Genomic DNA, 22,291 nt, shown 5'->3' with positions numbered 1-22,291 from the left:
GAAAGAACAATTAATTAAGAGGCCAAGAACATCCTACCTCCGTCCATATTACTTATCTTTTTAAGTTTTTTTTCAATGTTTAATCATTTATCATATTCAAAAAAAAATTGAATTATTATTTATTTTGTTTGTCAATTACTTTATTATTAAAAGTACTTTACATATGACTTATCTTTTTTTATATTTGTATTAATTTTTTAAATAAAACGAATGATCAAACATTGCAAATAAAAAGTTAAAAACATCACCTATTATAGAACGGAGGGAGGGAGTAGCAATGTTTGATTTTCATACTACGCCATATTTATGATGATCACTAGATTTGGAATCAATCAAATCTTGATACAAGAGGGGAACAATATGTGATCAATCATGCGTGCGTGCATGCATTGGTACTACTCATGGACTAATTTTGTCATTTTGTCATACAGTACTAAATTTATCTGTTAGTGCAACAGAATGTGAGCAATCATGCGTGCGTGCAATGCATTGGCCCTAATAAATGTCACTCATGGACTCGTGGCGGTGGTGACACCAAACCGGCATGCTGTCGGGGGACTCTACCTTGCCTGATGATGACACCATGATGATTATAATTAGTACTCCTCCTCCTACTCTTAACCTTCACACTATCACAAGTGTGCCACACTTATACTTATCTAGTAGTGCTAAGCTAGCTAGCTGCATATACACGTGAAAGTGTCCACGTCATCCGTGCTTGGGGCCCACACGTCACTAGCACGTAACCCCAAAGCCCCGACAATCCGGCCTCCTAGCTCGTCATGCCACTGCTGCTAACTCATCTCTCCTTAATCATTTTTCTTTTCTTACTGGAGTAGTACTTGGAGTAGTTTGAACAGCTGCTGGCATCATCCACTTACACGCAGCTCAAGCTATGTTTTTTTTTCCTAAGTGGTTTAGTTAAACCTGATGTGTCCAAATTATTGGTCAGATATGATCATCTCATCACCTGGAGCTGATCGAGTTGAACAAGGCTACATGGATGTACAGCTGAAGACCACATGTCCAAGTTTGCTAATACTAACAGAACATGCTAAGTACAGCAAATACCTTACTCTATAAATATGGTTCGTAACAATAATAATAGTACTAGCAAAACACTATGGGATACGACGACCACCTGCTAACCCTTTACTCTCAGAGGTAGTTTAAATATTATCACCTCCATCCCAAAATATACATTAACAGCTTTTAATTATAAATCTGAATAAGTGTTTATCTAAATTCATAATTAAAACTTGCTATATTTTGGGACGGAAGAAATACTAAGTTTATAGCCATCATAGTCACAACGGTAACATGGAGTCTATGCCGGAAATTTGTCTCAACTCTTAAATTTATAGAGTAGTCATCACAATACTAAGATAAGAAAGTAAGAGGAATTTCCTATCCTTTCGATGTATATGTATAAACTATCACAAAGCAATACTGTAGAAGTGTACTACTGTACTTTCTGCTGGTCCAACCTACAAAATGACCTTCTTGATACTCCTACTCTAAACCCTTCAAAATTTATCTCAGAGATGGTCTATGAAAATGCTGCAAAACTGCTGCTTTACAAGAACATTACCGCAGTATCTACAGTATTAGAGATTAAGGAGGCCATCACCAAGGCAAAAACATGTACATCATCAGCCTTCGAGTGCCGTATCCATGTGAAGTTAGAGAAGTTACCTAGCACAATCACTCAATCAGTCCCTTGCTTCTGCCTTCCAACTTGTAATTGCACATAACAGAGCATGGTTGGGAACCAAATCCTTGTTAGGAAGCCGCGATTTTGTAATCGGTGACTTGTCATTCTCGCACAACCACATCTCAATAGCGACCCGGTCGTACGAGTACCCGTCAGATGCAATGCATGGGTCCTGCATTATCCTCTACAGGGAGGAAAAAAAGCAAAATGAAGTTTCACCTCAGACCCTTCGAAAAAAATGGATACAACAAGGTAAGAGTAAAAAGTTGAATTACAGACCACCTTGAAGTGTAATATAGTTCAAATTCTGAAACAGAAACATTCTTACAAGACAATGAGCTACAGGTAGTTGTGATGTAATTCACTTAAAGCTGATGTATTGCAATAAGCCAAAAAATACCTTGAGTATTGGGCAGATAAAATGGCTTGGTGGTCCAGATATCACTGGCCGTACAGGGTCAGAGACAGCACTGGCAATTTTTTTCAGCCGTTCCAGCTCCACAAGAACCTTACACTTCAGATCTGGTCTATGCTTGCTTCGCATTTCCAAACAGCTTAGGCCAAGCTGCGCTAGCTCATGTGCTTCTTGTGCAGGCCACTTCCCAGCACTCTTGTCCAAGATGTCAACAAGGTGACCATTTTCTACTGCTTGCTCCACAAGGTCCGCTAGCCCCACAGGTGGCTTTCCAGTGAGCAGCTGCAATAAAACCATGCCCAAGGCGTATGTGTCAGATTTTGTTGACACTTGGCCTGTCCTTTGGTACTCTGGGTCCATGTAAAACAGTGTGCCAACTAGATCTGTGTCCTTGAAAATTGTGCGCGTTGTCGACAAGGCATCCCCCAGCGGAAGCAATGTTGAAAGGCCCACATCGCCAATCTTGCTGGTGAAATTGCTATCAAGGAGTATGTTTGCAGGCTTGAGGTCACGATGGATGATTGGCTTCGGCTTCGAGCTGTGGAGGTAGACAAGGGCCAGGGCTATTTCCCAAGCAATGCGAAGACGTTGGTACCATGGGAGTGGGGCCGTGCCTCCTTTGAGTTGCAAGCGATCCTCAAGGCTGCCATTCTCCATGTACTCGTACACCAAGCATGGTCTGTCCAGACAGGCACCTATGAGCAGCAGCAGATGTGGGTGACGGATCTTACCCAAAACCTCAAGCTGCAGAACAGGGGCATCTTATAAGAATTTCCTAGAGATAACAATGATGGCATCTTGCATTATATATGCAAGAAGAGTAGCACTGCATATTTGAACATAGCAAAGTTATCGCAATTTACTTCTTAGCCTATGAATATATCTGAAGATCCGGAGATCATGATGATATTAGGACTTGACTGCTCAACCTTTAATGGTTCAAGGAATACCTCTTGTTTGAAATGTTTGATCCTGTGGCTGTCGTCAGAAGTGAGGACTTTTATGGCAACAGATGTCTGACGTAGATTGCCCTTGTACACTGTTCCGTTAGATCCTGATCCAATTTTAAGTGCCTCTGAAAACGATGATGTAGCAGATTCAATGTCTTCCCATGTAAATGTTGAGTATGACATCCCATCTAATTCAAGAAGTTTTTCCAGCCTTTGCATCTTATCAGCCTCCTTCGAAGTCCTCAGCTGCAAAATCTGCTTCTGCAAAGCTTCTTTTCTTGCAAGATCCCTCACATGCCTGCACTGAGCCTCCAAAGCGTTCAGTTGTTCCTTCTCTTGATGTGCTTGCTCATTGACTCTGTTGATCCTGGAGTAGACCTCGCTGAGCCGGGCTTCCTCTTCAGCACGTTTTGCAGCTAAGTCAGTCACCTAACATATGATTGTCAAGATGACAATTAAGTTGCTGACTATTGGAGATAAAGTAACCAACTAATTATGTTGAAACACAGTACTCCCAAACTTACATGCTGAGAAGCATTGATGGACTCATCCTGAACAAGTTTGCACACTCCTTTAATATGCCTAAGTTCAAGCCTCAGCTTTTCAAGCTCGCTATTTACATCATCCTGCATTGAGAAAATTAAGTTACTGTATATTCAGAAAAAAAAGGAACTATTCTTATCTAAGAAGTTTAAACAGTGAAGGCTCATCCTCAATTCATCAAAGATGTATCATTTGCAAAATTATACTACTGTGAAAAAATTTATTACAGTTTTACTGTGAAAAAATCAAATGGCTCACCATGTCCTCTGAAAGCATCAATTCCTGCAGGGGACTGCTTGTCATTGGAGCTTTATCTGAGATAAGCACGTTACTTGGTCGAGGGGTTTGACCGCTAGCACATGGAGAATTACTGTTATTATCACCAACAGATGCTGAAGTGCTTTCAGTAAGATACTCATGTAAGGAGCGCGGTCTATCATGGTCTGCGGATGATAAACTTTCCAGATTCTCCCATGTCAAGTTTGATCTAAAGCTTCTCGAAGGTGTGGCATCTGCATTGGACAAAAGGGATAAATTTCTTGCACTGTTTTTTTTTCTTTTCTTTTTTGCTGAATTTCAAAACCAAACGACCTCGATTCCAAATTCTTATTGAATGCAAAGAACCAAGCAAACATTTGAAAAGGAAGCTAGGTGCTACAAACTTCTCAAAGACTAGCAAAGATCCATTCTATATCAGCTTCAAAGAGTACCAAGGACGAAAAGGTTCAAAGTTGGAAGCAGTCATTATGTTATCGTCTATACAGTACACAGTGAAAATTTCCAGTGCCAGTTTTACGGACAGATAACTTCACCTGATAATGAGGGCTTATCATCTGAATGGATTTCAGTTTTGGAGCTATCACTGGACAGGAATAGCTCAGAACTCTTGTGACCTTCAAATCCAGGAGAATAAACTGCGGATAAACCACCTTTTGAGACAACATAAACTGCACAAAAGCTTGGAACACTTCTGCAAATTTGAGAAGATGTCCTAGTACCCTTGGATTTCCTAAGACATTTCCACCAAATTAATCAGCATTTTGATGCATGCAGTTCACCATTATTTATTACAGAACATGTTAAGTACCTAATAAAGTTGCCCTGAGAAGAGTCACCGACAACAAGCTTGTGGATTTCGTACATTGAAACAACATTGGAAATGGTTTCTGCCACATCTTCACCTTTGACAACCAGTACTTCAGCTTTAGCCTGAACAAGATCAGAAAATGTATACACATGTTCAGCAGGATGTTTAAAACTATGAGTATCATTGCTGAGTTCTAACCTGTTCTCATAATTTCTGACTCTATACGAAAGTACAATTCTGAACAAAATTAACATTATGAAATGTCCTGAATAAATACTGTTGTGAATTGTGCTTATTCAGTTGTATTTCATTATATTTGGCTCCAGTGTGCCCTTAGGAATGTTCATTTTGGAACGGAAAAGAAAAAAAGGATGGCCTGAAGTGGCAACGTCATACCTTCTCATCACACATGTTCTTGTAGAAAAGGAGCATCGTTCGGGCCTTACATTCGACTTCTTTCACATATGCGCTGGCAATGTCAGCCCGTACTTTATCAATCGGGATATAGTTGCCCACTACAAAAGAAGCAAGAAAAATAGATATATTTAAGTGACAACATGATTTACAAACGAAAGTATACATCTACACAGTAGGAAACACATCAAATATGCACTCACTCGGTGTTGGAACCGTGGTGATCCTCTGCAGTACATGGATAAGCACGAACCTAACCATCCCATTGGTGCAGAAGTTTTTCACAGCCCACTGCACGGCGTACTTACTGGATTTGGAACTACTCACGGCCAACCCAACAGTCACAGTTGGGTCGTTGTTCTCAACTTTATCTTGGATGGCCATGGCTTTGCAGCTTGCAGTTTTGCATTGCCTATATCCCTAATACAAAATACCCTGCATAAGGGAAATATGGTGTGATCAACAGCACAACAATGGTATATTAATCCTGCCATGTTACAAATCAGCGCTAAAAATATCCTGCATTGTATCAGCTCCAGTAATCACGAGGAAATACGCTACTCCTAATCATTTCCTATCATCTAAGGTAACCCTTGGTCATCACCGATTCACCATCTACAACACGGGACAAATTATCGGAACCAATCGGGGGCAAAAACCCCCACGGCCGGCAGGAGGATCGAGCAAGCAACGGGACAAGGCGCCATTTACTGGATCTCCCTCCCTCCCTCGCGCGCGCGCGCGCGCAACAAAACGCGCAGATGAACGGCAGCCAGAAATCGATTTCTCTACTCGCAAGCATTCGCACCGCATTCCTTCGTCTGTTGCTGCTGACTGCGCGGGGCGGAAGACGGGAAGGGGAAAGGGATTCGGTCGAGAGGCCTCACCTTTCTGCGCCGCCGCCGCCGCCGCCTTCTTCTCCAACTCCGGCGACGGCGAGGCAGTGGAATCGCCGCCGAGGAGGGGGAAAAAAACAGCAGCGCGAGACAAGTGCGGCGCGTAGGGCCTACTTGTCAGGTGACTGTACTGGATGGATAATTTTCGGCCCAAATCGACAATATTACAGTATAGTTCGCATTTGATTCAGGCCCATTAAGGCCCACCTATCTCGGCCCATTTGAAACACCGAAATAGAGCAAGAGACGCGCGGGCTCAAAAAAGAAGAAAAAAAGAGGCGCGCGTCGCCGTCGGGCGGCGGCGAAGCCGGAGATGGCGGGGACGCCGGGGAGGCGCCCTCCGGCAGCCGGCTCCGCGCCGCAGCGGAATCCGACCGGAGGCAGGTAGATAAGTATCCTGCTCCTCTTCCCTCGCGTTCCAGCTCGCGAAGTCCCCGTTTAATTTGATTTTGTATGCGTTTTTGCTGGGTAGGGTTATGGTATGTACTAGGGTGTGTTCGTTCGGGGATGGCGACTAGTTCTTCGAGCTTTCGCCGGAGGGGAAGATGGCGGTGCGGCCCTCGGGGAAAGAGGGGTAAGGATTTTTCAGTGCTTGCCTCTTGGGCTCGTGGTGAACTGGTGATAGCTTGGAGTGTGAGGGGATCGTCGACAACCGTGGCGTGTGCTTCGATTATTGCTTAATTTGTTCAGGTTACGCGCGACTCTGTCAGCCAGATGTAGTTGGAGAGCCTTTTGTCATATCCTCATACTGCCTGTAGTTCGAGACAAAAATCATATTTTCGAATATTTTACTTTTTTGGGATGGTTGCTACGATGCAGTTGAGTGGTTCAGTTGTGATTGGTGATTGTCTGTGTAGGATGCATCAAGCGGTATTTCTGATTTGGGCCTCTGGAAGATGGATTTGAGTGATGATGTGTACCAATTGCTTTCTGAAGGTACTTGTCTGCTTCGCCATTTCTCAACAACTGATAAATTTGTCAAATGTAACCGTTCATTTTTACTTGGACGTTCATCATTCAGTTGATTTGATGTCCTTTCCAAGCTTTGCTTCTTAAAAGGACAAAAGAATATTTCTATATTTGTCCGGCCAAATTATCTTTAGAACACTTTCCATCTTGAAAGGCGTCAATGAAACTGTACTGTGCAAATCTGCCATAGGCATTTTTGATTTGGTATTGTGCAAACAACTACAGCATTCTAGAACTGTATCACAAGTTCACAACCCACTTTCTATCACTCTTGCTCATTGCACATTCATATCTTGTTTCAGAGAACTGTTTACTCCACTGTTGTTGCTTATATTTCCCTTCAAGTTTGGGACCTGATTCTGAATTCTTTCAGAACAATGGTGCACGTTACTGCTGATCAGCACTATTCGGTCAATAATGCAGTGCAGTCATAAGTGCACCATTTCAAGTGTATTTGTTAGTTGGTACTAAATATCTGTGCATTACAGTGTTTATATGATACTAAAACTCTTCATGCCAGAACATTTTTAGTTTAGTAAGAAACCATAAGGTCCAAAATGGTTGGTTCAGTGTTCAGACTAGCAGCTCGGCAAAATCTTCTTACTAATGTTTCAGATTAATTATATTGCTGCCATATACTGGGTGCGTATGATTGAGAAAATTAAATCTATTAGGTAACATAAATATGGTTGGTTCAGTGTTCAGACTAGCATCTCAGCAAAATCTTCTTACTAATGTTTCAGATTAATTATATTGCTGCCATATACTGGGTGCGTATGATTGAGAAAATTAAATCTATTAGGTAACATAAATATAAGGCGTGTAGGCTTCTGGGCTCTGGAGTACCGTTGTTTTGTGCAATGTTCAACTGAGTTGTTTTTAAACTAGAGAATGAGATATAAACAGAAAACAAATCATGAATCTTCTTATTCTTTTTAATGAACTGACTGTGTTTCTTTATCATTGTTGATCCAGCCGAGCAACTTTTTTAAGTTTATCTTTTATTTCCATACATCTTATCTCTTTGTTTTATTGAAATGGATTTGTTTATCAATTCAATACCAGTGAAGCATATGAATCTGATGATGGAAACTGTTGCAACGGCACATTCGGAATATGCCAATATGGAATGGCTACCCTTGCCTGCAGGTATGCTATCTTTTTCACAACTTTTAATTCATCAAGTTCTGTTCTTTCTTTAGATTATCACTCACGTAAACAATATATATCCACCTGTTGATATGGTCCTGTACTCCAGTGTCAGTTTTTTTATATATAAAAAAAGATATGGTCCAGTCACTGCTGATGGATCCTAACTTATATTTTATTCGATAATTTGAAGATATATGCTAGTATCTTGCAAGGGATATTTTGTCCAACTGCATCAACAAAATTAGGCATCAAGATTTGGATGTTGGTAAGCACATCCTCTCTCTAGATCGGTGCAAGTGCAACCTCCGTCTTGAATCTTGATGACATTAGATGAGAATATCTCCACACGAAAATAATATAGGCCATTGCTCACTCAGTTGCTTACATACTCTGTTTTACTTTAGATTATGATGCCTTTCTACTTCAAATAGGTAAATACTCTTTAGTACAGAATATAAAAAAAAGGTAATATCTCTGTAACAAGCAAGTCACTGTCAAAATTATCCTAACACCTTCAAGTTTTTGCTATTTTTATTAACTGCGCCCTTGATTGATCCGTGACTGTCATTTTTCTTTGACGCGTTCCGTGATAGTCATGGCTTAGGATTACCGTGCATAAGGGATAAAGGTGCATGCTGATCGATTGCCGACTTTTTGAGTGTTTAGCCACGCTTTTTCTTAACTTATCCTCTTTGGTCCGTTCAACCCCATGGATGCAATTTTAATTAGTTGCGAGCAGAAAGCATATTGTTGGCTTAGATAAGCTGTCACTGTTTCGTGCTTGTAGCAATATGATAATACAGAATGCAGTAGTAGACCGACAACATTGTCCCCCGGTTTTACGAGTGGTAGACCGACAATAATCCACCTCTCGCGGTGGATCCCTTTTGACTTGCAGGTTAATTACTTCAGGTTCAGATCCGTTGATTGCTCGTGTTCTTGAAAATATAATACTCCTGTTTTTACATCCTTGCTATAGTTATCATGATCACCTTGCCGTACGTTCGTTGGCTTTGATTAATCTGGTGATTTGGTTCAAGATGATGTGGTGTATACATTTTCCATGCATTTTTCTTTGGCTTCTTTCGGCATGGACTGACTTGTGTTTGTGTTGGTTGTTGCAGTCCGTAGGATAGGATGAGCTGATGATGAGCAGCTGCAGCTCGCAGGATTATTTATTTGTCGTGGAAGCTGGTGTGCAACGTCTACGAATTCGTGTACCAGACTACCCTTATATATAAGTACTCCGTATACATACAGGTACGAAAAAAACGCGAATAGTAGAGAAAAATTTAATATTAAATAAATAGAATAGATGAGTCTTTGAATCCAGATCAATTAGCTAACCACTTGTGAAGCTAGCCAGAAAATAAATCCATGTACGTTTCTCTACTACAGGTACGCGCACGGTCGGCCACACCTTGAGCTGCACGAATGTTATTCGCGTTGGACGAGGCAGGTGCGTTACATGCTTGTGTGTGCAAGTTGCGGCCTCATCGCGTTTGTGTGGCTGTCTCGTTGTCGTCCGGATTTTTGGATTTTTGGTCCGCACGCGCGCGCCACGGGTCCGATCGATGATATCGTCATCCCTGCCGTGCTCGTACGGGTCACGCTCAAGTGATACCATGCTCGCCCTGGTTCCCAAACCTCCAATGCCACCATGTGTTTCACCAGTTGTGTGCCTGCAGCCCACATGGAAAATATATACGGAGTATAAATCTAGGGCCTGCTCACTTTGCTATTATTTTTAACCTTATTAAGTTTTGGCATTATCAAATTTTGGTAAGGTTATCAAAATTTTAGCAAGGTTGTCAAATTTTGACAAGATTTTATATGTACTTACTAAAATTTGGCAACAAACTAAATGTAGCTACTTTTTTAAGTAACTTTGCCAAAACTTGATAAGGTTGAAAATGATAGCAAACTGAACAAGCCTCGATTTATGCTTGCAGAAAGAGTGAGTGCACATTTTAGGTCCCATGAAATACATACACGTACATAGCTATCAGCGTGTCCTCGTAATACACATTCAAATAGCATCAATAATTCCTTTCCCTTACTCTATAGGAAGCATAATTCCTTATATAGAGTATAGGTTGATGCATATATAAACGAATCATAGCATACCACATGACACTAACTTGATAAAGGTTGTATAATCTTTAGACTCAACATCTACTATAAAGACGCATATTTATGGACCTCGTGGATGGACTCCACCATCATATTAATATTGTCTCTCCAATAGGATCGATAGGTAAAAATGTCATTAGCATTATTGTCTTCTAATGTGAAACAAAGTGAGCGTTCTACAAAAATATTTGACATCCTCGTGTTGGAGTTCAAATTTACAATCTCAATGCTTTAGCCTATACAAAATCACCTATGTAGAATTGTAATCTCACCGACCTGCTTGAGATGCCATTGGTGTTAATTTTCTCCTTTTGTTTCTTCCTTCTCTTCTTCTTCGGTTTCTTTTCTTCTCTTCTTTTTTCATCACCGAGGGCTTCCCGAGATCACCTCACGAATCCTTTCTAGTGCAAGTTTTAGGGTTTAGGCAAAGAGTACGACATCCCTTCTCCTTTGCCTTTCATCTCTTTATATAGGCGCTGGTGGGGCTCGAGGGTTATCTCCAATTTGGTTAGGAATTAGTTCTACTGTTCACAAAACTAACTCTCCGTCTTTAGGAATCAGATACGTGTGATTTATCTTCCTTATCTAGCTGGCATTTAGCTGATAAAATCAACCAAAACCTGGTATTGATAGTTATAGTGAGACAAACCTCTAATCCTCAACTATTCAGGATTTACGTTCACCCGTGGCACATTAGGGTTACATGGTACACCAAGAAGCAACACATTTAGAATCCATAAACTTTTTGGCGTAGAATAATCCGTGCATTTTTCATCTTTAGTTAACGTCTGTTTAGTTACGAGTAGAAGAGTTAAACCAGACCATGACATCGCTCAAAAGAAAAAAAACAAGAAAAGAAAGAAAGACCACGACAGTTTGACGAGCTAGCAGCGAGAGAGAGTTTGTTGGGGGCCGTTTGCTGTGGATCGTTCACCAGTCACCACACGAAACGATCGAAGCAGAGGCTGAGGCTGAGGAGAGCAGCCGAAGGAAGGAAGCCCAACCGCGTGGACGGATAGAAAGAAGGCGTGACCCACAAGCCGCCGCTACTTGCCTCCCTCGTCTCACGTATATCCCCTTCCCCCGAATATCCGCCACGTGGACGGCCCTCGCCTCTCTCCGACCACCTTAACCAATCACCACACAGCAGTTAACCCCTCTCCTCCCCTTCCTCTTCTCCCCCCTCCCTCTCCTCGTCGTCTCCACCACCACCATCTCCGTCTCCACTCGATCGATCGATCGATCTCCATAGGTGGGGGAAGGGAAGCTTTGGAAGGTGGAGGGACGGAGGGGGGGATGACGAGGCGGTGCTCGCACTGCAGCCACAACGGGCACAACTCGCGGACGTGCCCCAACCGCGGGGTCAAGATCTTCGGGGTGCGCCTCACCGATGGCTCCATCCGCAAGAGCGCCAGCATGGGGAACCTCTCCCTCCTCTCCTCCGCCGCCGGATCCACCAGCGGCGGCGCCTCCCCCGCCGACGGCCCCGACGCCGCCCCCACCGCCGCCGACGGCTACGCCTCCGACGACTTCGTCCAGGGCTCCTCCTCCGCCACCCGCGACCGCAAGAAGGGTCAGCCCCCCCCCTTCTTCTTCTTTCCCAACCCCTTAATTTCAATGATTTAATCATCCCAAAAACCATTCTGGCCTGATGCGACTTACTAGATCCTCTCCAACCTCAGGTTTTTCTTCTTCTTGTGCTTCTTTTTTTATTATTATTCCTACTAGTATGTTCTTCTTCCTTTGCTGCTTCGGCGTGTAGATTTGGGAGATTTGATGGAGTACTGCTACTAGCAGTCACTGCTAGTTGTTTCTTCCAAGTAGGACAGACGCTAGAGAAAGCATTTAATGGGCAGATTGTACTGATGGTCATGGATGAGTGATTTGGTACTACTTAGCTCATGCATACGCCACTCCACTTCAATTAATTACTCTCGGTACAAGGACGGCGTATAGATGCCTCCAACTGTTTGATGAGATCACAAGGACGTTTTGTCAAACTCATGCTCAGCTCCATATTTGTCTAGGATAAGTAAGAATTTAGAATCAGACCAGATCGTTCCAACGAGTAATGATGGCTGATCCTGTGGAACTTTTTAATTTGATCCTTTGCCTCTGCAAGGATGCATGGGGCCACGTGTTCTGAGAGGATAACAGTGTCGAATTAGGGATTTTGTGAGTGGCTGGTAACTAGGCTCAGTGTTCTCATGTTTAGACACCCGATCATCGGAGATTGGAACCTATGATTGCGTACGGTGTTGTTAGCTCTGTTCTGATTCAGAATGATTTCTAGTTTACTGCGTAGTTATATTCGCGGTGTTGGTCCAAGAAAAGTCTTCCAAGCTGTCAGCTTTCAAAACCCAAGAACCTTCCTAATGGCATGCCTATGTTAATGTGTGAAAGCTTCAAAGCAGCACGTGATTGTTTGATCTTTACTGTGGCAGTAGTTCCTACTGTAACGGCCTTACTAGAGGTCATGCCATTGGTAGACTGCGTTGTCATTGCCTCATTAACTTGTACTTCCATCCAAATTTGATGCTTGGAGTGCAGTTTTAGACTTATATGCCTACTGACTTAAATGTATTGGAAAAGTCAAAAGTATATGTTTGTCCTTTATCAATTTGTAATGAAAGGCACTAAATTGGATAAAAGAAATCGCCTTGAAATGTACAATTTGCTATTCTTTTGACATTTATTCTGTTAAGAGGATTATGCCAGATTGACAATGTTTTAATCTTGTTAACCTTCTGCATAACTTGTTAAGGTGGCAAAAGACATAAAATTTGTCTCTTTCCCTTTTATGTTCTGGCATTTCTCTTGGAATCTCATAGAATCCTTTTACTTTTTAAGATTGGAGTCCTCTCTCTGTGCGCCCTGTTTCTTAGGAACGGGCTCTTTTTTGGGCTGGATAATTTTCCTTTGGTGATAGGCAGTACTGTTATTTTGTGTAGTAGTCCCAAGTTTGTTGGTATTTTTGTCAGTATATGATGGGAGCTTAACTATTACAGTTCTCCAGCTTCTTGTACTCCAGTCATTACTCGCTACCTGCGTGCCTGCAGGCCACATTCTGTGTGCCATGTTTCTGATTAAGATGACTTTGACAGGTGTTCCTTGGACTGAAGAAGAACACCGGAGGTTTTTGCTTGGATTGCAAAAGCTTGGCAAAGGTGATTGGCGAGGAATCTCTCGTAATTTCGTGGTCTCAAGAACACCTACTCAAGTAGCCAGTCATGCTCAGAAATATTTTATACGCCAATCCAATATGACCAGAAGGAAAAGAAGGTCTAGCCTTTTTGACATGGTGCCAGATGAGGTAGCTTGCTTGATCTTATTTCGATTATTGTGCTGATATTGGCATGTAGCATAATAAGCCTGCCTGGGTCTATTCTTATATTGAGACGAGGAGATTGCTCATTTGTGTGGTGATAGATATCATATTGCTAAAACTTATCTTTTTGAACAAATTGTGTAGTTTATTTATGTATTGCATGAAGACTTGAGAACACTTTTATCCTTGTTCGAATTAGAAAGGTTGTACTGTTTTCTCTGTACTCTAATGGGGGAACTGAACTGTGTTTTGGTGGTTTTACAGTCTATGGACCTTCCACCACTTCCTGGAGGTCAAGAACCAGAGACCCAAGTATTAAATCAACCAGCACTACCTCCACCGAGGGAGGAGGAGGAGGTAGATTCTATGGAGTCAGATACTTCTGCCGTTGCAGAGAGCTCTTCCGCTTCTGCTATCATGCCAGATAATTTGCAGTCGACCTATCCAGTGATTGTTCCAGCTTATTTCTCGCCCTTTTTGCAATTCTCGGTTCCTTTCTGGCAAAATCAGAAAGATGAAGATGGTCCTGTGCAAGAAACACATGAGATTGTCAAGCCTGTTCCAGTTCATTCAAAGAGCCCAATCAACGTTGATGAGCTTGTTGGCATGTCGAAGCTCAGCATAGGAGAGTCCAATCAAGAGACAGTGTCTACTTCTCTTTCATTAAATCTGGTAGGAGGTCAAAATAGACAATCAGCTTTCCATGCAAATCCACCAACAAGGGCACAGGCATGATCTCCTTCTGCACACAACTGCATTTAGATGAATCCCAGGCAAAATAAGCTTTGCCTCCTTGTTTTTTTGTTTTTATTTTAAGATTAACCGTTCTCCGTAGTCTGTATCATGTGCTGTAAGTTATGCTATGTATGAATGTATCTGTTGTTTGTCTGGCACACATGATAAATCACTCTATGTTAACAAAATCAGTAATGGTAGTGCTGATCTTCGTGGTTGTACTGTTGTAAACTCTTTTATAAGAAAAAAAAATATTAGTTAGTCATTTTGAAGGGATCTCAGTTCATTATGCATCTATGCTCTTTCCTGATCTAGATTGCTCAATGGAGTGCTGATGAATCCAGCTTTTCAATTCTGTTAGGGTCTGAGCTGGCCATTCAGTTATATTCTGTACTATTTTGTTGGAGATGGATTGTTATTCCAGCAACCCGCGTCTAGCTTTATCGTTTGCAAATTGCAAGCATTGCTATAATTTCAGCATGATTATTTATTCCTAATTGGTTCATGTGGTTTCTTACCCAGCACAACACTGATATATTCTTATGCTGCACATGCTATATTCCGAGGATTTACTATGAGGTTGTACCTTTCAATCCTGATTCTGGAGGAGATGCTCCCTCTTGAATTATGCACCAAGTGTTACATATGTGGTTGGTGACATTAGTGGCTGCTGGCCAGTCTCTTTCAGATATTGGGCTCTTTTAATCCATTTGTCATGAATTATTTGGTCATCCAGGACATCATGCCACTTTTACATCTTTAGCAAAAGTCTTCATTTTTGTTTCTGGTGCAGGCTACAAAAGTTGGCATATACCAAGAACCCCAAAAAAAAGGGTTATCTAAAGTCTGTGTAAAAGAAATGATTTTGCTGTCTTTCCCTGAAGTGGAGTGACTTTACCTGTTGTGAACAGCAGAAACGTTTAATCCTGCAGAATATGGAATAGTTTTTCCTTTTCATCTGGAATCAGAAACAAAATGGCACCCTTGTTACAACATTAATGTTACATTTCTTTGTAATTACCATCTGAAAGAGCCAGTCACGGCAACTGACCACCTCAACACACTACATTTAGACAGAAGAATTACAAACTTACATTTGCTAATTAGAACCCTACACTTTGTATGGTTTTTGTATGGTCAAATACATTCCAATTCATAGGGCTTTACATGCTAGGGAGAGCTGTTTTCTCTGCTTGTTTTTCCTCCTCCTCCCCTACAATCTTCTTCCAGAACCAATGCTTCCTCCAGACCTGCTCCATCTGCTCCATGGGCAGCTTCTTTGTCTCCGGCAGGAAGAAATAAACAAACACTGTCATCAAGCAGATCCATCCTGCAAAGAAGAAGAATGTCCCTGACTTGATGCGGCATAGAACTGCAAGGAATGTCTGTCCAATCACAAATGTCATCAGGAAGACCACTGCAACAACAATACTCTGCCCTGCTGATCTGATCTCAAGTGGACATATCTCAGTTGGGACCAAGAATGTCAATGGCCCCCATGACCATGCAAAGCCAGCAACAAACACACACATGGTGATCAACACAAGGTAAGCATACTCTCTGTCCATGGATCCATAGTCCTTGAACTCTGCAGCCAGGATTGCACCCACAGCAAGCTGGGAAAGGATCATCTGAATACCACCTACAAGGAAGAGCTTTCTACGCCCAAACCTGTCGACAACGATCATCGCCATGATATTGGCGAAAGTTGCGCAGAGTCGATTGACCACTGAGGATAGGAGAGACGCGCTCTCCTTCAGACCAATCGTCCTGAACATAACCGGTGCATAGAAGTTCATCACATTGATTCCAGTAAGCTGGTTGAAGAAAGGGACCAGGAGTGCTATGACAAGCTGTGGCCTGTATTTCCTCTTGAATATATTCCTGAACGGATACTGAACTGTCCTGGAGAGGTTGCTAGCAGCAACTAAGTCATCAAGCTCTTTCTGGACTGAAGTGGTGCCACGAAGTCTCTGGAGTAGGATCCTTGCCTTGTCAGTGTCGCCATCGCGTTCGATTATGAAGCTCGGTGTCTCTGGGAGGAAGACCGCACCGATGGTTAGGAATGCAGCAGGAACTGCAGCCATGGATAGGGATATCCTCCAGCCCCATCCAGCTGTGATTTTCACAACGCAATAGTTAAGAACATTTGCGAAGAGAATGCCGAGGCTGATGCAGAGCTCGAAGCCGTTATTGATCGCCCCACGGTATCGTGGAGGCGCCATTTCTGACAGGTACAGTGGGATTGACTGCAAAATATAGTTTCATAGCAAAGGCGTCAGTACAGTTACCACTGTCCTTTGGGAAGGAGGAAACTATTGTTAAGAAAGAACAAATGCAAAAATTAGAGTCTAGGATTAGGAGTATGCATCAGAAGGAAAATTATGTGCATAATGAAGTTTAGTTACAAAGTGGAATCCCTTTTCTATGTTATCTGAAAATCTTGATTGCAAGATTGGGCTTTATCTCCGGATCTCCCTTGTCTTGCACAGTGTGAGATTGGATCAGTGAACAGTCACTGTTTTTCTCATAAGCCATTCTAATTCCTATCTAGGCAGTAAATCGCCAAGTTTTTAGACCACGACATAGTTTGTTGCTTTCCCTCTGCGTTGTATCTCCACACAATATTTCAACACTGTCCCTCTCCAAAACAGAGATTCAACAGGCTGTAAAAACTTCTTAACTTTTTAATGACCCACTCACTCGTTATGGCCACAAAAACGAAAATATGACTTGTCAAGTCAATGCAATGATCTATACACAAACAAGACCTTAATATTATAAAGACAACCATGTAGTTTGTCAGTGCTCCACTTCTTGTCGAGTGTTATCAACTTGGAACAAAGTACATCCACATAAACCCGCTGTCTATACCCTCTAAACCCAAGTCAATGAAGACTTGACTTTTGTGCACACGACACGCATGGCCTGCATTTCGTTTTCAAGTGTGTGGTGTTAGGTTCAGCATGCAAGATTTATGATTTTGATACATTGTCTAGAACTCTAGATAGCATCACGATGTGCATGATGGCATGAACTTGATGTACTAGTGACTTCTAAAACAACATAAGGAGTACCATGCCACATACGGAGTACAAGTTTTTTTTTTATCTGAATTGTGCAATAGTTTAACAGAGTTCCTTATTTTCTTTAATATAACAGGCACTCTAAAAATGTGTGACAGATATCTCTGCACTATCTCTTGAACTAGATTCACATTCATTCAGAGATTACTGACCTGAAATCAAATGTGCTGAGAATTATACCTGATTAGTGAACCCGAGACCTATTCCCAGTAGGATCCGGTTGATGAGCAGCATGAACACATTGACGGCGGCGCCGCCGAACACCGAGCCGGCGATGAAGACGGTGCCGCCGATCAGCATGGACGTCCGGCGGCCATACCTCCTTGTGACGGACGACGCGAAGAGGGTCGCGACGAGGCCGGCGATGTAGAGTGACGAGGTGAACACGGTGAGGAGCTCGCTGTCGAACGCGCAGTAGTGGCTCACTCTGGTGTCCTGCTTCTTCTGGTACACATCCGGGAAGAATCTCTTCAGAAACGAGTCCATTGAGGTCACACCACCTGCCACAATTCATACACGATCGAGTACATGAGCTTTCAGCATGATCTTTCCTCCGTACTAGTGGTAGTTAAGTCACAACATCAGTGGACAGATTAAGCAGGAGAACTTGAACAATGTTTGCGTGATCATCCAAACTACATTACTTATCTTTATCTATACTCTCCACACAAAACAAGAAGCCTCGTCTTCCATCTCACACACACACACACACACACACAAAAAAAAAAAAGGAATACAAAGAGTAAAGTGTTGGCAACATTGATGAGAAGCTGCATTACTGCTGGAAGATGAGATCTTTTGAGCTGGAAATGCAGCTTCTTAATTCCTCATGACAAAAAAGCTTGCAAACCTTTTCTTGTACGTAGACTGGGCCCGAGCCAGCCATTAACACCGGCCCATGCAGATGCAGACAGGCCCAACCACGAGCCAGCACACGACACAGTCACAACTCACAAGCAGTAGACGAGATGAACAGATGAGATAGATTTACTACAGCGAGGAAGTAATCAACCGCGCGAGGCGGCGGCGGCGGCACGAACCGGAGATGCCGAGGTCGTAGCCGAAGAGGATCCCGCCGCTGCCGGCGACGACGCAGGTCAGCACCACGTACGCCGTCACCCGCCCGCCGTACCCTCCTCCCCCTCCCCCGCCGCCGCCGCCGCCGCTCTCCACGAACGCCCCAATCGCCATCGACCAACTCCACTCACCTACCCACCCACTCCTTCCTTCCCGGAGTGGAGCACGACTCCACAAGAACGCGAGAGTGGAGTGGAGAGAGCTGGGTGGTGGTGCGCGGCGAGGCTTTTGCGTGGATTTATTACTGGAGAAGAAGAAGGCGAGGAGGGGTTGGCGGATGCCGACATGGGCAAGCCGCCGCACGCGTCACGAGCTTCTGGACCCTGACGCCTTCGGCAGTTCTCCGGGCCCCACCTGTCAGCGACCCACCCCCCGGGGTACGTTCTGGGCTGCACATGCCTAACAAGCCCAACTTAGAGTACGTAAGTCTAGATGGGCGGGGTGGCCCATGCTGACTGACAGGTTAGGCCCACATGAGAGCGCGATAATATCTTGTTTTAAGTGGGCCCCACATGTCGGTGGCTCCGTAGGTTATGGGCTTCTTCTTTTTTTGTCCTTTGTGTTGCTGCTGCACGTGATAAAGCCCAAGTTAACATGGCCCATGCTGTTGACTCTGGACAGACAGGTGGGTGCCAGCTTAATGTGGCCCATCCTGAACTAGCGGGCTGACATATTGGGCCCACGTGGGAGTGTGCGTGATATCTGGCAGGTGGGCCATGGGGAGGAGCGGCTTTGCTTACCGATCCGATCCGATTCGCCGGCGTCGGCGGCGGCGGCGGCGAGATGGATTTGCCGGCGAGCCGCGGGCGGTGGCGGAAGCGGAGCGCCCGGTCGCACGCGCCCCTCCTCGTGGCCGTCCTCGTGCTCCTCATCCCGGCCTCCCTCCTCCTCTCCTCGGCCTACTCCTCGCTGCTCCGCTCCATCCTCCCCTTCTCCGGCTTCGGAGGCGGTGGCGGAGGAGGGGGCAGAAGATGTGGGCGGTCGCCGGAGCTGGAAGGGGAGAGGTTTCTTTGGTACGCGCCGCACAGCGGGTTCAGCAACCAGGTGGGCGAGCTCCGGAATGCCGCCGTCGCCGCCGCGCTGCTCAACCGCACCCTCGTCGTGCCCCCGGTGCTCGACCACCACGCCGTCGTCCTCGGGAGCTGCCCCAAGTTCAGGGTCGCCGACGCTTCCGACCTCCGCGCCGCCGTCTGGGACCACTCCATGCAGCTCCTCCGGGAGCGGAGGTAAAAATCTCACTCCCCCAAAGTGGGGTTGGTTAATCCTAGATTACTCTCTTTGCTTGTTAATGTTACAGTAATGCAATTTCCAAATTTCACGGTTTCCACCATAGATTACCATGTTCATTTGGTAAATTCGACACAAAGCCAAATATTTATTGCTATTTTCATCTGTTTAACTTGCAGGTATGTATCCATGGGTGACATAATTGATCTATCGCCGATAAAGGCTACGGTTAGAACGATTGATTTCAGGGTGTTTGTCTCATTGTGGTGCGGCGTAGACATGCGCAAGACTTGCTTCTCTGGCTTGTGCTGTGCTGTCTCTGGTGGTGGATCGCTGCCAGGTGATTACGATAGATGCCGATCGATGCTGTCCGGTTTAGGGGGCAGCGAAAATGGCTGTGTGTATCCTGTCCAGGACGATTGCCGAACAACAGTCTGGACATATCAAGAGAATAATGATGGGGCGCTTGATTCATTTCAACCAGATGAAGACTTGAAAAAGAGGAAAAAGATATCATACGTTAGGAGGCGCAAAGATATGTACAAGGCTTTGGGGCCTGGTTCTGAAGCTGAGGATGCTTCCTTGTTGGCATTTGGGACACTTTTCTCAGGACCATACAAGGGATCAGAGTCATATTTTGATATCCACGAATCGCCAAAGGATCGTCGGCTACAGACTATACTTGAGAAGGTTGAGTTCCTCCCTTTTGCCCCTGAGATCATTGCTACAGGGAAGGAGTTCGCTAGGAAAAAGATCAAGGAGCCATTTCTTTGCGCACAGCTAAGGCTGTTAGATGGGCAATTCAAAAATCACTGGAAAGCTACATTTTCTGCACTCAAGGAGAAGTTAAAGGCTGTTGCGTTGGAAATGAAGAAAACCCAGGGTAGTGGTCCTATTCACATGTTCATGATGACTGATCTTCCACCAGCAAACTGGTCAAAGACCTATCTTGCAGATATTGCAAAAGATGGGAGATATAAATTGCACACCCTGAAGGAAAGTGATGAACTGGTGGCACAGACCGCAGAGCGGCTTATGGCTGCTGAACATGGTGTGAGATCTGGATTTATTCCCAAAAACATAGCAAACACGAGGAAGGATTGTGATCCAGTTCAACTACCAGAAATTTTGTTATATGTTGAAGAATCTGTCTGTAGCTGTGCATCACTAGGATTTGTGGGGACTGCTGGATCAACCATAGCAGGAAGCATAGAAACAATGAGGAAGAACAATGTCTGCCAATTGTAGGAGAACTGCACACATCCTTCGAGCAAACTGCCTGAAAAAACTAACCACCGTTACTTGACTCGTCGACTGTAGATAGCAATATGAGAGCCGTTACACAACAGAAGCTGAATCCTTGAGATCTTCCATCCCCAGTGCATGCATGACTGCATGAGTATATAATGCTGAAAGCCCACGTTTTTTTTGTTTTTTTTATTTGAGTAGAAAGGTATAACGTGTGCCTTAATCATTCAGTTTTGTAAGTTTGGATACATTTATTTATTTTTTGGTATGTAATGTATCCTTCATCCTCACAGTTTTTGCCCTGATGACAGTGATAGCCTGTAGAAGAATTGCTCGAATCAAATAGCTCACTTTGATCTATTCGCCAAACTTCCTGTTTGTGGTTTGCAAATCCATGTCTTTGTTTGGGAGAAATTGAGATCATGTCCAATCACTTCACTGAGCAGTGAAGCAGATGCAGACGCAAATTGTGGATCATGTTTAAACAAAGGCAGCGAAGCTATATATTGCTCTTGTTGTCGGACTGACAGTACCATCAGCCTTGGCTAAACTGTTAAATCTTTCAAGTTCACCGCTTGAAATGACATGCCAGCATGAGGTTTATCAGAATGATGATCACCTCCATCTCGTTTGCCTGTACTTATTAGTCGCAACTAACATTTAGATTTTAAAAACTTAATTTTAAAGTTGATTTTGATGTTCTATCACAGTATTTTATTTTCTAGCATTGACTTTTAATTCACTAAAACACAAATATATAAGTTTTTATTTATAAATTATATTTCATTTCTCCGTTCATTTTTCTACAGCTTATGAAGCTTCAGCCATCGACCAAACGATGAGGCTGGATGATCCATGAATTTTTTACTCTAGATCACATTTAGCATCACTGAACAAAAGTGTTCTCTTTTTTCTTTTGACAAAGTTTACACAAGAACATCTGTTAGAGTGCGCAGCCCGGCCCACCAACCATGGGCCACCCAGGTCATATTGGGTCTGCTCCACCACAGGCTCACCGGAGCCACAAATTTTAGGTCCTGGGCCTACACAACCCAAAAGACTAGTCTGATGGGTGAGGACCGCCCCCACCTTTTAAGTCACAATCTCCCCCGTCACATCAACCCATGTGACCCCGAAGACTTGTTACCTGGCCTCAGGCCCAACAATCTCCCCCATCACATCAACCCATGTGACCCCGAATACTTGTTACCTGGCCTGTCCACCATGTGACCCATGGAAATTGTTCCGGGATCCAAACCTTGGGCTCTGATACCACTTTGTTACCATGTGACCCATGGAAATTGTTCTCACCACTTG

The 22,291-nt window shown here is 43.7% G+C and overlaps 4 protein-coding genes across 9 annotated transcripts; 2 read left to right on the top strand and 2 right to left on the bottom strand.

Annotated features, from left to right (window-relative positions):
- Nucleotides 1-1,328: 1,328 nt before the first annotated feature.
- Nucleotides 1,329-6,135, bottom strand: LOC4349386 (U-box domain-containing protein 35). 2 transcript variants are annotated; one of them, NM_001404350.1, is made up of 10 exons: nt 6,011-6,135; nt 5,327-5,558; nt 5,106-5,224; nt 4,710-4,831; nt 4,435-4,631; nt 3,881-4,134; nt 3,604-3,705; nt 3,080-3,508; nt 2,115-2,873; nt 1,329-1,898 (listed from the first exon to the last, which is right to left on the bottom strand). In NM_001404350.1, exons 2-10 carry the CDS (start codon nt 5,505-5,507, stop codon nt 1,713-1,715), a joined length of 2,349 nt encoding a protein of 782 aa, NP_001391279.1. In that variant the 5' UTR covers nt 5,508-5,558; nt 6,011-6,135; the 3' UTR covers nt 1,329-1,712. The 2 variants fall into 2 exon arrangements, with proteins under 2 accessions (NP_001391279.1, NP_001391280.1); NM_001404351.1 differs by lacking the exon at nt 1,329-1,898 and having other exon boundaries at nt 1,974-2,873.
- A 147-nt stretch (nt 6,136-6,282) lies between these two features.
- On the top strand, nt 6,283-14,625 carry LOC4349385 (transcription factor MYBS3-like). Of its 5 annotated transcripts, XM_066304455.1 has the most exons (9): nt 6,283-6,403; nt 6,492-6,593; nt 6,877-6,955; nt 8,054-8,137; nt 8,331-8,405; nt 9,265-9,400; nt 9,539-9,599; nt 13,378-13,586; nt 13,866-14,601. In XM_066304455.1, the coding sequence occupies exons 7-9, from the start codon at nt 9,575-9,577 to the stop codon at nt 14,334-14,336; spliced, it is 705 nt and encodes a 234-aa protein (XP_066160552.1). In that variant the 5' UTR covers nt 6,283-6,403; nt 6,492-6,593; nt 6,877-6,955; nt 8,054-8,137; nt 8,331-8,405; nt 9,265-9,400; nt 9,539-9,574; the 3' UTR covers nt 14,337-14,601. The 5 variants fall into 5 exon arrangements, with proteins under 5 accessions (XP_066160552.1, XP_066160553.1, NP_001391285.1 ...); XM_066304456.1 differs by lacking the exon at nt 6,492-6,593; NM_001404356.1 differs by lacking the exon at nt 8,331-8,405 and having other exon boundaries at nt 6,286-6,403; nt 13,866-14,600.
- A 612-nt stretch (nt 14,626-15,237) lies between these two features.
- LOC4349384 (hexose carrier protein HEX6) lies at nt 15,238-18,786 on the bottom strand. The gene is made up of 3 exons (NM_001404349.1): nt 18,463-18,786; nt 17,603-17,922; nt 15,238-16,585 (listed from the first exon to the last, which is right to left on the bottom strand). Exons 1-3 carry the CDS (start codon nt 18,611-18,613, stop codon nt 15,500-15,502), a joined length of 1,557 nt encoding a protein of 518 aa, NP_001391278.1. The 5' UTR covers nt 18,614-18,786; the 3' UTR covers nt 15,238-15,499.
- Nucleotides 18,787-19,227: 441 nt separating this feature from the next.
- LOC4349383 (O-fucosyltransferase 30) lies at nt 19,228-21,263 on the top strand. The gene is made up of 2 exons (NM_001404348.1): nt 19,228-19,725; nt 19,906-21,263. Exons 1-2 carry the CDS (start codon nt 19,283-19,285, stop codon nt 20,972-20,974), a joined length of 1,512 nt encoding a protein of 503 aa, NP_001391277.1. The 5' UTR covers nt 19,228-19,282; the 3' UTR covers nt 20,975-21,263.
- The last annotated feature ends 1,028 nt before the right edge of the window (nt 21,264-22,291 follow it).

This window comes from Oryza sativa, chromosome 10, assembly GCF_034140825.1.
Source record: "Oryza sativa Japonica Group chromosome 10, ASM3414082v1".
NCBI lineage: Eukaryota > Viridiplantae > Streptophyta > Magnoliopsida > Poales > Poaceae > Oryza > Oryza sativa.
Note: the sequence above shows the minus strand (reverse complement) of the source record. Positions and strands in the feature narration are given on the sequence as shown.